At 36.6% G+C, this 13,234-nt stretch overlaps 2 protein-coding genes across 2 annotated transcripts; one reads left to right on the forward strand and one right to left on the reverse strand.

The window, feature by feature from the left end:
- Positions 1-3: 3 nt before the first annotated feature.
- On the forward strand, positions 4-5,546 carry TRMT61B (tRNA methyltransferase 61 homolog B (S. cerevisiae); the record flags this gene model as incomplete). Its single annotated transcript, XM_010082759.1, has 7 exons — positions 4-51; positions 156-258; positions 2,524-2,714; positions 3,870-3,961; positions 4,386-4,621; positions 5,248-5,328; positions 5,503-5,546. Coding segments are annotated over 7 exons (795 nt in total), but the record flags the coding sequence as incomplete, so codon positions are not given.
- A 249-nt stretch (positions 5,547-5,795) lies between these two features.
- On the reverse strand, positions 5,796-12,232 carry SPDYA (speedy/RINGO cell cycle regulator family member A). The gene is made up of 6 exons (XM_010082758.1): positions 12,004-12,232; positions 10,897-10,955; positions 10,520-10,605; positions 8,771-8,942; positions 7,341-7,638; positions 5,796-5,884 (listed from the first exon to the last, which is right to left on the reverse strand). The coding sequence occupies exons 1-6, from the start codon at positions 12,230-12,232 to the stop codon at positions 5,796-5,798; spliced, it is 933 nt and encodes a 310-aa protein (XP_010081060.1).
- Between the last annotated feature and the right edge of the window lie 1,002 nt (positions 12,233-13,234).

Raw genomic sequence — 13,234 nt, forward strand, 5'->3', positions numbered from 1 at the left:
GAGGAGTACGTGCTGCTGATGCCGCGGGGACCCACCATCGCCTACCCCAAGGTACCGGCTGGTCACTGGGATGGCTGGCGACTGAGAGGTCGTTGGCCAAATCTCACCCTTAGTTTCCAAGGTTACCCATGTACCGTGTTTTTTCTGACCCGCAGGATATAAGTGCTATGTTAATGATGATAGATATCCACCCGGGAGACACTGTTTTGGAAGCTGGCAGTGGGTCTGGTGCTATGAGCTTGTTTCTGTCAAGAGCAGGTGAGAACCTGGTTTTAGAAAACACAGACGCAGCACAATTCCTTTTGACCAAATACTTATGATCAGTTCTTAAAAGTTTTTCTGCAGTTCATGTGTTCATACATAGTATGTTGACTTAAAGGAGGTAGTTCTCCTTTAATGTAATTATCTATGCTGTAGCCAGTGCAGGGACTGCAAACCATTTTGACTGTATTTTGAGAGCCATAGTACAAAGGGTTACCAAAGGCCATGCAGAAAGCTGAGTTTCAGTCTTCATTATCATTGGCTTTGGCATACCCCTGCTAGACTCTTTCTCCAATTTCTTGCTTTTGTCAGTTTCCTTCTCCTCATCTTGATGGACCATGTGAATAATCAGATCACTGGGTACCAGTGAAAATGCTTATGTGGATGCACACTTAAGAAGCAATCCTCTTGCACCAGTTCAGGTCTATCCTGAGGAGAGGGAAAAAGGTACGAGATTGTATTGCTATTTTTTAATATACTGAACTTAAATCAGCACCAAATGTGGACAGTGTTAGTCACGGCTTAACACAATTTGGTGCTGACCCAGAAATAAATAGATTTGATTTGCTCTTTCCTAATGGTGGCAAATTTTGCCACCATTCAATACAGTGATACCCAACAAGAACAATAGCTGTTACACAGGTAAATACTGGAATTTAAATCTAGTGGACACGTTACCAAGGTCCTTGGAAGTACTGAATTTCCAAAGTACTAATTTATTTAACAGGTTTCCTTAATCTCTCTTTGTGTTACTCTCATTTAATATTTTATTTTTCATTCCTCCATTAATCTTTCCCAGAAACCTACTGACATGTAACAGGACAAAGTTAAGACTGTGTTAAGAATGTGGCATTTGCCATGACTTCAAGGTCTGTGAAAATGGGAAAATAGGATGTATGCAAACTTGATAATACTGTATCCTCACAATAATGAAGAGTTCTGCCTAGCTATTTTAAGTAGCTGTTTTTCCAGAAGTCATTTTCAAAATGTAGGAACTTCTTTGAATGAGCAGAGAAGGGAATAAGACTGACCCTAATGTGAAGGATTTTATTCTTCCAATAGTTCCAACCTGATAATCTTGATCAATAAGGAGTCGGTGCTGTGATTCTACAACTGTTTAAGATGATCAGAGGTGACACTGCTGAAATCTTCCCTCCTTACCTGTTGGCTCTGACCTCTGTCTGATCCAGGGTGAGCTAGATCAGGGAGAGACTGCCGGAAAACCATCCTTTCTTTTATTCAGTTTTCTGAATGGATTCACAGTGGGATCACTGAGGGGAGGGAAGGAGCCTGGTGACTCCAAACTAAAATAGTTTAAAAAGTCACAGAACCTCGCCTGCTGAGCTGCTGAAAGCTGTCCTTGCCTGTTAAAAAGTAGCAAGGAGGAAGAGAAGCTCATGGTGTAATAGGCTTGAGAAATTAGAGTAATACAAGGATAGAATAATACAGCAATGCACGTGCTGCTGTCTGTGCCTGGATTTCCTCGTAACACTTCCTTTATGAAGAATATTGTGTATTGGACTCATGGTAAATTTCAGGACAGTAAATTTATACTTTAAACAAGTAATAAAGTAATTTGTTACAGACAATAACAGGAAAACAACACAAGCCTGTGTAAATCGAAAAGTACACTTGAAAACCTGTCTAAGGGGCCAAGAGCAGTGAGCAGGTGAGGGGGTTTTCTCAGCCTTTCCCCAACCCTAAGCAGGGACAGGTGGAGAAAGAACTATGCATGGAAAACAGCAAACCTTTGTAAAAATTAGGTTTGTCAAAAAAATTTAAAACCAGCAGTTTCAAATCTTACTAACAACAGAAGGAGTCACTGTCTGTCAGCTTTAGCATCTCTGATAGTGACCGATGTTGCAGCTTTCTCAGCTGCTACCTCTGGTAGCTGGAGAAGAATCGTAGATTGATGGGGTCACAGATGCTGAAGTCGTATTTTGCTGCAGGAGTTATTTTGGGAGGACATTGTAGGAACAGTTTGTATTACTGTAACTGTGCTTTATTTAATCTGTGTATTGATGGATTTCAGTCTGTAAAAGAACTAACCCAGCACTCTTATCTGCATATATTTGCACTCTATCTGCATATATTTCTTGTAAAGAAAAAATAAACTGTAATTGATTGTTTCATATGTCATTATTTCCTAAAGTGAAGGTGATATTTAATGGTGTACTTTGTTGTTTCCTATGCTATTTTTTTTTCTAAATTCTTTATTACAGGGGGAAAGCAGTAAGTCCAGTATCTTTTGTTTGTTTCCAGTTGGGCCCAAAGGACGTGTTATAAGTTACGAAGCGAGAGACGATCATCATAATTTAGCTAAGAAGAATTACAGGCACTGGCGTGCTGCATGGGAAATAGGACATAAGGAAGAGTGGCCAGACAATGTGGATTTCATTCTTAAAGACATTTCAACAGCTGCTGTGGATATGAAATCTATAACACTTGACGCAGTAAGTCCAAAAAATCCCCTCATTTGACACTTCTGCATAAACTAAAACCCCTAGTGCTCACACTTGCAATGGGATTCCCATATCTAGTTTAACAGGAGAAAAAACAATCAGATCCTCAACAATGGAAGAAACATCATTATTTTTGTCATGTTACAAGTAGTTTCAAGGTTTCAGTTACAGTTTCCCAAATCAAAGAGCAATATGGCTGCAGTACAGAAATACTACAGTTAATCACTGCTGTCTTGTAAACAAAGACAAACTTTGTTATATTTTGGAGAAATTGATGTTTTTGCGTCTGAGGCATATATTTCAAACATTAAATTAAGAAAAATACATAAGCTTCTTGAAAATAGAAATATGTAAACACTTTGCTACCATCTACGTAGAACGCACAATGTAACTAGGGTCTAAGTTAAGAGTAAAGAATACTATTGCTTGCTCTCCTGTACTGCTTTTTATATCCGATTTTTGTAAAGGGAGGTGTGCTAGGGAAAACAGATGGGTGTTTAACTGCTCTTTCATGTAAAGCAAATTACTTACATTAACACTTTAAACAAACAACAATTGTGTTAAACAGTTTGAGCAAAGAAATAAATTATACAGTATACATTAACAGTCCACAGGAAGGATCAGATATCACATATCCCATTGTTTTACAGTTTGAGTAGTTTTCTAGCCGAAAATGGATAACTTGCCTAAGACAGAAGTTTGCTAAATCTTGAAAGAAACAGCAAGTTAGACACTGAAACTGTAGTGTAATCTTTTCATGATAAAGATGCACTTGAACTTTTTTTTACATTTGTAAACTAGATATCCAAAGGTGTTAGTAAATATAGCCTTCTAAAAGTTTTTATTAATGTCAGCATTATGGAATTTAATTAGTAGGAGGTTTAATGTTAACACAGGACTACTCTGTTGGTGAAATGCTACTTGCTGTTTTAATAGAAATTCATTTGGAAGTAGTAAGGACTTTTTTTTGTGAATGCATTGACCTCAGGTTTCTCTAGTGTTTTGAGAGGCAGTAATAAAACTGTTTTGTGATTACATACTGCTGTTGTATGCATTCATTTTCCATAGATAAGCATTGCTTTTTCAAGCATTGTTATGGAAAAAATTGACAGATATAATATTTACATCTGTATCTTTCTCTTGCAGATAGTTCTGGATATGCTTAACCCTCACTCTGCTCTGCCTGTTGTACACCCAAGTCTGAAAGAGGGTGGTGTGTGCGCTGTGTATTTAGCAAAGTAAGTATTTACTTCTGGCACTTACGCATTTATTCAGGCATCACCTAACATTGTTACAAAGCCAAACATCTTTTAAAATTTACATTCAGCATTAATGAAATGTTTAATTAAATTTTTTTTTTCCCCTTGTAATTTTTTTTAGGGAGTTGCACTCAGTATAAATTACACTTGGCCAGATCCTTTGGCCTTTACTTTGGGAACGTTCTCGTTATGGTTAGTGGAAGTTCTCATTTAATGTCATCCTCTGAATATCTGTACTGTTTTCCAATTCAGTAGTCAGATTGCTAGCTCCTTTAGCCTAAAATTAAAGGACTTGCATAGCCTCAAAAGTAAAGAACATGACAAAGGCAGTAGAATTTAGACTAACAGTGTATATGATTTGAGTTTTGGAAATACTACTCTATCCTTTGCATTTCTTCAAAAGCATCACACAGGTTGTTGACCTTTTAGACAGAATACGGACCTGCAAGCTCCCTTTTTTGTGTGAAAGGATCACTGAAGTAACTCATAGAAATTGGCTGGTACAACCTGCTAAAATAAAGAATTGCAAATCAAGCCAAACGGTGGAAACACAAGAAAATATTGAAGAACCACCTCAAAAGGAATACGAAGAAATCCACATTCAGGATCAAGTAGTTCTTAAAGAAAGTGAATACACTGGTAAGAACATTATTGCTGATGAGACATCCTGTTTCTGCAAATTGATAATCCAAGGATATAACAAAGGTAAAGTTTGTAGGAAGAGGTAGTACTGTTTTCTTAGGTTAGCTGAGATTGTTGTGAAGAATAGAAAAGCTTTTGGACAGCCTGGACCTTGTCAGGTTTGAAGAAGAATATATTAATGGTTATTTAAGTTTAAATATCTTACTAAAAATTTAGACTAAATAGAAAATAAATTGCAATCTGCAAATAAAGAATGACTGCCCTTCTACTACTCTTTTCAAATTTTTATTTTCTACTAAAATTCAGTCCTCTATACTCATCCTGTAAATGCTTTAGAGGACCCTGATGGGTTTAAGGATTCCACAGAAGAAATGTTACCAGTGTGCTCTGTTTTGTAAAATCATGCCAGAAAATATGCCTCCTACTAATGTAGATTTGCAAAATCCATAGTAAGAGTAGAGAGATCTGAAGGTACCAATAGGTGACAACAAAGCACTTTAATAGAAGCAAAAAGAGAATGAAAGTATGTCAGGGAAAAGTAATACATAGGCATTGGCAACTCTAGTCTGCATGTATATTTTAAACTTGTTGGAAATAATTTTTTAAAAATTTACTTCTCACAGAATCACTTTCTGATGATGCTGAAAGATACTGCTCAGTGCCTTATGTTGCTAGACCATCTTACTGGCAGGATGCTCATTCAGGTGAGACACTTAGAAATTTTCTTTTTATCTTAAATGTTTAGTGGTATTTTCAAAACTACAATTTTTTGTACTAGCATTTGAAATGCTATGTAATGAAATAATAAAACAAAATAATAAAATTATAATTTTATATTGAAATACTGAAGTAATAACTTGGTTTTGTTTTTTAAATAGCATTCCTTACCAAGCTGAGGAAGTTTCGACCACTGCTTTGTTGATGCTGCTGTTGGCTGCTAATTTGAGTATTGTATCAGAATAAAATAAAATGTTACAAAGTAGCTGCTACATTTTCCAAGTTGTGTAACTTTTAAGTAATGACTGCTTTGATTTCTACTGCATATAAAGTTTGAAATCCCACCTACTATTTAAAGGGAAAAGTTTTAACAGAATCACCAGGCGTAGTGGTGTGATGCAACACAGACTGTTCCACAGAGCACAGCATCTTTTTCTGTCTCATCGCGTGTATTTCATTCTTCATTGCTTGTAAACCAATCCATGGATTGGTCTTGGTTCAAGGTGCTGCCTCGTCTCCTTTTGCTGGACAAGCTCTGACAGTCTACCAGAAATAAGGAGAAAAAAATTTAGTACAAAAATAATGGATCAAAGTCTGCCCTTTGAAATGCAAGTGAAGCAGCTTCTGACTTCACTGGCTACCAAGTGGTAGTTATCAGCTTCTTTAAGAACAATGTTCTTAAAGCACAACTGTAAGAGAACCTGAAATTCACTTAATTTGTTCTCTTTCTTGAAATAAGCACAGCTTTACTAAAAGACCAATTGTTGACAGATGTAGCTTCAGTTCACTTCCAGCACCCATGCTGAAATTTGCCTGGTTATTTGTGAACTTTACTATATTAAAGCATTCTCAAATGGTCAAAATAAACACAATTTTTCTGACCTCTGACAGATACAGAAAGCAAGATCTCTCAAGTAAAGTTAGATTTAAAATTAAGTCTTTTAGGGTCTCACATAAGTCTTCAAATAAGCATGTGGTGATGTTTAACACATTAAATGACATAGCCACCTGACATGTTCTGTATCTCAAGGAAGATTCAAATGCCAAATTTTCACAGTTGAAGGATCCCTTGAGAATCACAGTTGTACTGAGGCTGTCAAAGACACAATCCTACTATAATAGTGGAAATTTGGATATTAGTGAGAACATATGCAAATAAAAAATAGAGCTATAAATAACTGTGACCTTGTATTAAATAAGTATATGAAGAACTCTGCAGTGGCTAAGCAAGCCCATGGAAGTATTTGTGCAGAACTAAGGCCTCACACAGCTCCCCCAGGAAGTGTGTGTTCAGGTGTGTTCCACTCTTAACAATGAGTGTTTGCCCCATAACTGCTGTATGTAACAGAGGCTTTTCACACAAAGGCTCAGGGTGCTATTTTGAGCATATTAACGTGCAAAGATTCAATTACATAAAGCAGTTTTCACAATAAACTCTTGTATTGTTTTCTACTCATACCCCAGTCTTAAAAGGAAATCTTGTATAATCTCTGTCAACAATTGAAATACACTTAAGGAAAATGTAAACTGTAATGTAACATATCTCCAAACTGATGACAGCAACTGAGCAGCCTGCCCTTTCTAAAAACAGTGCTCTCAACAAGAGCACTTTAACTCACGTAACACACACTCTTCTAACTCACATGACGCACACCGGTATTTTGTACTGTTTGTTCTAGCCAATCCTAAGTGTTTAAATAGGATTCACTGGAATGCAACCCAAAGGCTACCATTGTAGATTAAGGTAATTTGAAGATACTCAGAATATAAAGCAGTTGGTACTTCCAGGAAGTTGAGAGACAAGATGTGAAAACAAAACTATGGCAGTAAAAGCAGAGTTCTGCCAAGGTAACTGCATCTGTAACAGGGATGTCTGCTCACACAGAGAGATCGTGTCTTGTTGTACCAAGGACACAGTAGTCCCTACAGAAGTCTAAAGGGCAAATATGGCCTCAGTTGCCTAAACTAATTGAAAATTATTTGCAATATTAAACCATACCTTGGCCACAATAAAAAGGAGAGTCAACAAGCATTTTTTCAGTTGGAAGGGCGTCCTTCGAATTCTGGGATGAACGCAATTCCATCATCTCCAAAGTGCCGGTAGATGAGGAGGAAGATGATGATAATCCCAGCCGTACAAATCTTCCTTTCTTACCACAAAGCAGGCAGTCTGTAGGAGTAGCACTAGGTCCTCGGGGCAGCTGTGCTTCATCATTGTTGTAGTTTCTCACAGCTCCACCGTGGTGTATAGAACGTTCTCGTTGCCACACATAATGAGTTGGAGCAATAGCGATCACCTATCAGAACAGCCGTTAAATCAGAAAGCATAAAAATAACAGGAAAACATACAGCTGAAAACGAGGGATCTAATTCATCTATGTCAGAGAATCAAGAGTACGTAGGTGAAATGGATATCATCCGTCTGCTTCTGTCTCTTAGAAAGTTTGCCACCTTAGGCAAATGTAAGTGAACCAATTATTAATTAGATGTGGAAACACAACAGTTTACAGCCTTGTATATTCACGTGAATAATCACAAATACCAGTTCATGCTTTGTACATTGGACTGAAGATGGTGTCTTTTACTAACTACTAAACACCAACTGGTTCACAACGTCACTAAACTGATGCCCACTGGAAGCTGGGAGGGTATGCTGGGAAAAGCATTCTGCACTTCCCTTGTTCCTTGTACTTTTCCCACAGGCACCTAATCCCATCCCCAGAGATGGGATTTTACATTAAATTGAGATTTTCTTCTCCACCAGCTGTAGCAAACATTAATATTCTTAGAACGTGATAGGGCTTTTCCAAACAGATACATTGCACCTGAAAAGTAAGGAATGTCTTTTTTCCCCTCCTAATATGTTTGAAAAATGTAGGTTGGAACACTGCATGAATAGTAGAGAATGTTAGAAGTATGTCCTTTTGATTTTTTTTTTTAAATACAATGAAAAACCCTTACCTTAAAAGATCAATTGAAGTTATATTATTAAGTCTGGAGGGATTAAAATTTCACCTGAGCTGCTGGGATTTTTATTTGAGGGTTTTACTTGTGTACAAAGTTAAAATTTGTAAAGCAAACAGACACACACAATTATTTCTAAAGTGAATGAAGTGAAACAACTGATGGCAAATTTAGATAAAAGTATTTGCATAAAGCAGAAAGATTCTAGTCAATAAAAACTTCACTTTTAACAGCAGTGCAATGTAAAATATTCTAGTTTGCCTTAAAAGCATAGTTTCAAAGAATGGATTGTAAATCAGAAGAAAAAAACAATCATGAAGGATAAATGGACCATTACACTTTAGCTGCATCTTTTCTTTGCCATGGCTTGTGTACACACTTCAGGGAAGAAATTATTTGTATACAGGTAATTGTTACCTGGTACTGTTGTCATTATGACATCTACAAGATTAAAACCCTCCCTACCTCTTCACAGCAGCGTCTGCTTACAATAGCCCTGTAGTCAATTCTACTCCATAGTTGATCTCTTAACTTTAAGAAATCAGGGAAGAGCTTTCTCCAGGCTTTTCCCAAAGCCCATGGGAAAATGTCATACTTTGATTCTTCATCGTCTTCTTCAACTGTGTTTGCCAGATACCTTCAAACATATATATGTTTGTGTCTGTAAATGTTATTCAATCTTAATCACTGTATTAGTATGATTTCTAACATTAAAAGACATAATATTGAAGTAGTTCTTTTTCCTAGTATTGTGAGAAAAACTGCTAACAAAATACAGCCTTCTCTCATAAATACAGTATTTTCTTAACCAGAAAGTTCCATATGTATCCTTTGGGTAAATAAAAACTTAACTCGAGCTATTAAACAACTTGCTTTACCCTAGAGTCTCCTAAATCAGTAGATGTGAGAACTAGCGTATCCTGGCAGCTTTCTCCAAACTGGCAAGATATCCTTGCACTAAAATGAAATTTCTGACTGATTCTCTAAATAAAGCTTAAAACTACCTTACGAAATCTTGAATTTCACATTTTCTACTTCATGGATTTTAAGTATTCTTGGAAAATTATGTTGCTCACATTAATTTAGCAGCAAACAACTAAATACAGGTCTACTTTTATGTGTACATGAAACCATTAAATTATTTTCTTAATGCCCATATTTCTCCCTCCCTTCACTATGTGCTCCTTTTGGTTCTGGGCCATCTTCTCAGACAACAGGAAAATATTTACTTCCTCTGAATCTACCCGATACTAAACTCCTGTAAATCATCCCTGAAAATATTATGACACTTAGTCTCTTCCCCAATTTTTTCCACTTGCTCCTAAGCCCAATGTTACTTCTAGTCCCAGTCTCATCAGACCCTTTGTCCCCTTCTAATCCTCTAGCCCTTCTGGCCTGGCTTTTCTCCCTTCAGTGGAGTCAGATGGCTTCCACCTCCACGCTCTATGGATGCTACCCAGAATATCATTTACAGTAGAAAGAACAACTAGTGTGCAAATCAGAGCATCTGAGAAGAGCTAAAACAAAAAAAGATGACCTGAGCACAAGACGACTGAAAAAAAAAATGCTCTGTACATATAGCCAAATATGGAGAGATTACATAGGCTTGGTAAAGACAGATTCCTGACTGCACCTCTGTTTCAAAGTACAGAAATTTACAAACGGTTCAAAAAGGTTTTTAGAAATTCTCTAGCAATATTTTTACAGCTGACTTAAATCATGTTGACAGAAACTTTAATTAAAAAAAAAATCACTCCCAAGGTGTGTATTATGATGGAACATTTTGTTACAAATGACTTAAAGGCTGGCAAAGATAGAAAACAGGGTCTTTAACAGGATGTTGAGCAACATATATATTGCCATGTGTAGTCCTGCATGTATTTCTTGTAATGCTTAGAAAAGTTCACAGATTTACAGTTTGGTAGGCAGAATGCCAGGCTATGCATCACAACACAAACATCCCCTCACTGCTTCTCAAGCTTGTTCCATACACATGGTCATCAGAGGAAGAATGTTGAATTTGCACTATTTACATATATTCTGTATATATGTAAATTATGTTTCTATACTTCAAATGGAACCCAAACAACTACACACTCATTAAAGAAGTCTCATTATATATCCTAATTGTCAGTGGCACAAACAAAGAAATAAAATAATGCAAAGTTTGTCGTAATGAAACCTACTAAAACCAGATAATTTAAAAGTACTTACAGAGCGACAAAGAAATTGATTCTGGTATGCTCATTTATTGTGAAGTTAGCCCTCTTGAAATAAACGAAAGTCATTGCCAAGAGATACTGTTTTAAAATGTAAAATGTTACATTCATTAATGTTACATTCATTATTAAGGATCAATATATTATCTCAGTACATAATTTCCTAAAATGCTTTGCACATCTATCTTGCACCAAGATATTTTGGTCATTTTCATCAATGAGAAAAGCATAAACTGAGTTTCTTGAAGCTTCCATATGAACACATTTGAAAAAAAAAAAAGATGGTCTGTATTTGCATTACAGTATCAAGTGATTGAGGGCAGATTTTTCACTCTGTATATATTCTGTTAACTAAGGGGGAAATAAATTTACCTTGTCTGCAATTTTACAGCAACAGTCCATCCAAAGGAAGTCTTGGATTAGATCATCATCTGCAACAAAAGAAAGCTGTAGCATTTCAAACACCAGAATTGTTTTTGTTAGAATGTATTTGTAAATAAATAACAGATGGTCCTTTTATTAAACCAGATAAAAAGAGAGAAGCTAGACCCAGCAGCAGAGAACAGAGAAACTGAGGGGAGAAAGAGATTAGGTATGAAAAAAAATTAGGTGACAAAAGAAGACAAACTACCAGAAGGGCAAGGTGGGAAATCTAGAGGCTGCATTTCATTCATTCTCAATAATAGCAAGTGAAGGTGAAGAATCATCAGTATTTTTCCTATTTCTGTTACTTCTTCCTGCATTAAGTGGTTCCATCTAATAGCATACCATTATTTCTGATGAACCATAGACTGCTGAGATCTCTGCACCTGGACTACCCGACAGCCTTTATAGGGCAATACTTGATTGATTATTTGTGGTCAGTGCATCATGGCCTGTGAACACGTACCATAACAGGATTACCACAAACTCTCTGATTCACTCCTGTATTCAAAGTGCAAATAAAGACCAAGTGTAATCTTCTACTATTACTTAGTCCCTTCAGTAAATTAAATAAATACAAATCTTTATATGAAAGAGACACAAATGGAAAAGAGATGCTACAACTCCTCAGATTCTCTTCCTGTTCCACTCTCCCCCTAAACGTTTATTCCCACAATAAATAACATGTTTATAAGACTGGAGTCCAGCTTTTAAGCCTTGTGTAAAACAAGATGTACATTGTTTTACATGTATTTGTTGAAATATAGGAGAAAAGAGAAAGGAAAGGGAAATGATCATAAAAGGAAGTATCATACCACGTTGGTTTCATTTGTAATTTTAAAATATACTTTTCACCAGTTTTGTAGCCCTTTTAGTATTTTTAACTTATGTGTTAAATATTTATACACTAAAATATAACAACAAAATATGTTTAGACAAAGACCATTAGTATCTATATAAAAAGCACTCCCAAAATCATGGAGTTTAGAAAACATACTTGCTTAATAATTCCCTACTATTCGGTCAATACATTCATATCTATCATTATTAACCTACCAAATAATTTAAAGAAAGCTGTCATTTCCTGACGCTGAATAACTAGACATGGTCCCTTTGGACATTTGTACTTATGACTAGGAACCTTTTTTTCACAATTATCTTCATGGTCTTTAAAAGTAGGCCGCTTTAGTCTAATAAGGTTTTTTTGCTGATATGATCTGGATGCACTCGATTTTACATGAACAGTGACAGTGGGAGGTGTCTGACACACCAGATTGTGTCTCATTTTTGTAAAGGTTCCTGTTAAAAAAGAAGAAGAAATTAACTACAAAAATAGTCAAAAATGTTCAAAGTAAATGTCTCTGTAGAGCTTGGATGTCAGGTGATACAAAAATTAATTGTATCAGTACTAAGTCTTGTGCCCTAAGGCAACTATGTAATTAAGTTAGTTCTATAAAGTTTATATTTAGTTAATAAAGTTTATATTTCCTTAATAAAGCTCTTTTTTCAGTGGAAGGAGCCTTCAATCTTTCTTTTTCCATTCAAAATTTTGAAAACTGGAAAAAAAAAATAATTTCCCGAAAAAGCTGCTGTTTGTCAGATCCTCATAGCCATACACACTTATAATATCAAACCAAAATATCTCCTTCCCTCCCCTCCAATTTGCGATTATGTATTTTTAAAAGAACATTAACAGAATTAATGCAACAGAACTATAACGTAAGGCATGTAACATTAAAGTCTCAAGCTCTTAATTTTTATAAGATTTGGTTATAGCCACTTGGAATAAAAACTTATCCCTCAAGTAGGACATACCCTGAAAGCATAACCAGGGAAACAAACCTGAGGCGTTTGTAAAAATCAAGAAGATACCAACTGGGGTGTGAGAAGGAAGTATTGTTAGACAGTAGCAAACGCATTCATTTCTTCACGAGGTCCCTCCACAGAGCACAGGGCTGTCTGAGGCCGGCTCACAGCAGTCTACCTGGCTCTCCAGCCCCCAGTTAGCTGCCACGTTAAAAAACAAAACAAAACAAACCAAAACAAAACAAACCAAACCAAACCAAAACAAAACAAAACAAGCAAACCAAAACCCTCACGTGTGGATGTGATGACACTCTTTTCGACCCCAGCAAGCAGCCCTGCAACCCGCAGACGCGGGCACATTCCCCGCCCCAACCCGGCCGCCCAAGCCCGCCCCGCTCTCCTCAGGAGCCTTCACCCGGCGCCATAGCCTCGCCGCACCATTCGAGCGAGAAGTCTCTAGCAGCCAATCGGAGCGCCCGAG

Source organism: Pterocles gutturalis, unplaced genomic scaffold (assembly GCF_000699245.1).
Source record: "Pterocles gutturalis isolate BGI_N339 unplaced genomic scaffold, ASM69924v1 scaffold2995, whole genome shotgun sequence".
Classification (NCBI taxonomy): Eukaryota; Metazoa; Chordata; class Aves; order Pterocliformes; family Pteroclidae; genus Pterocles; species Pterocles gutturalis.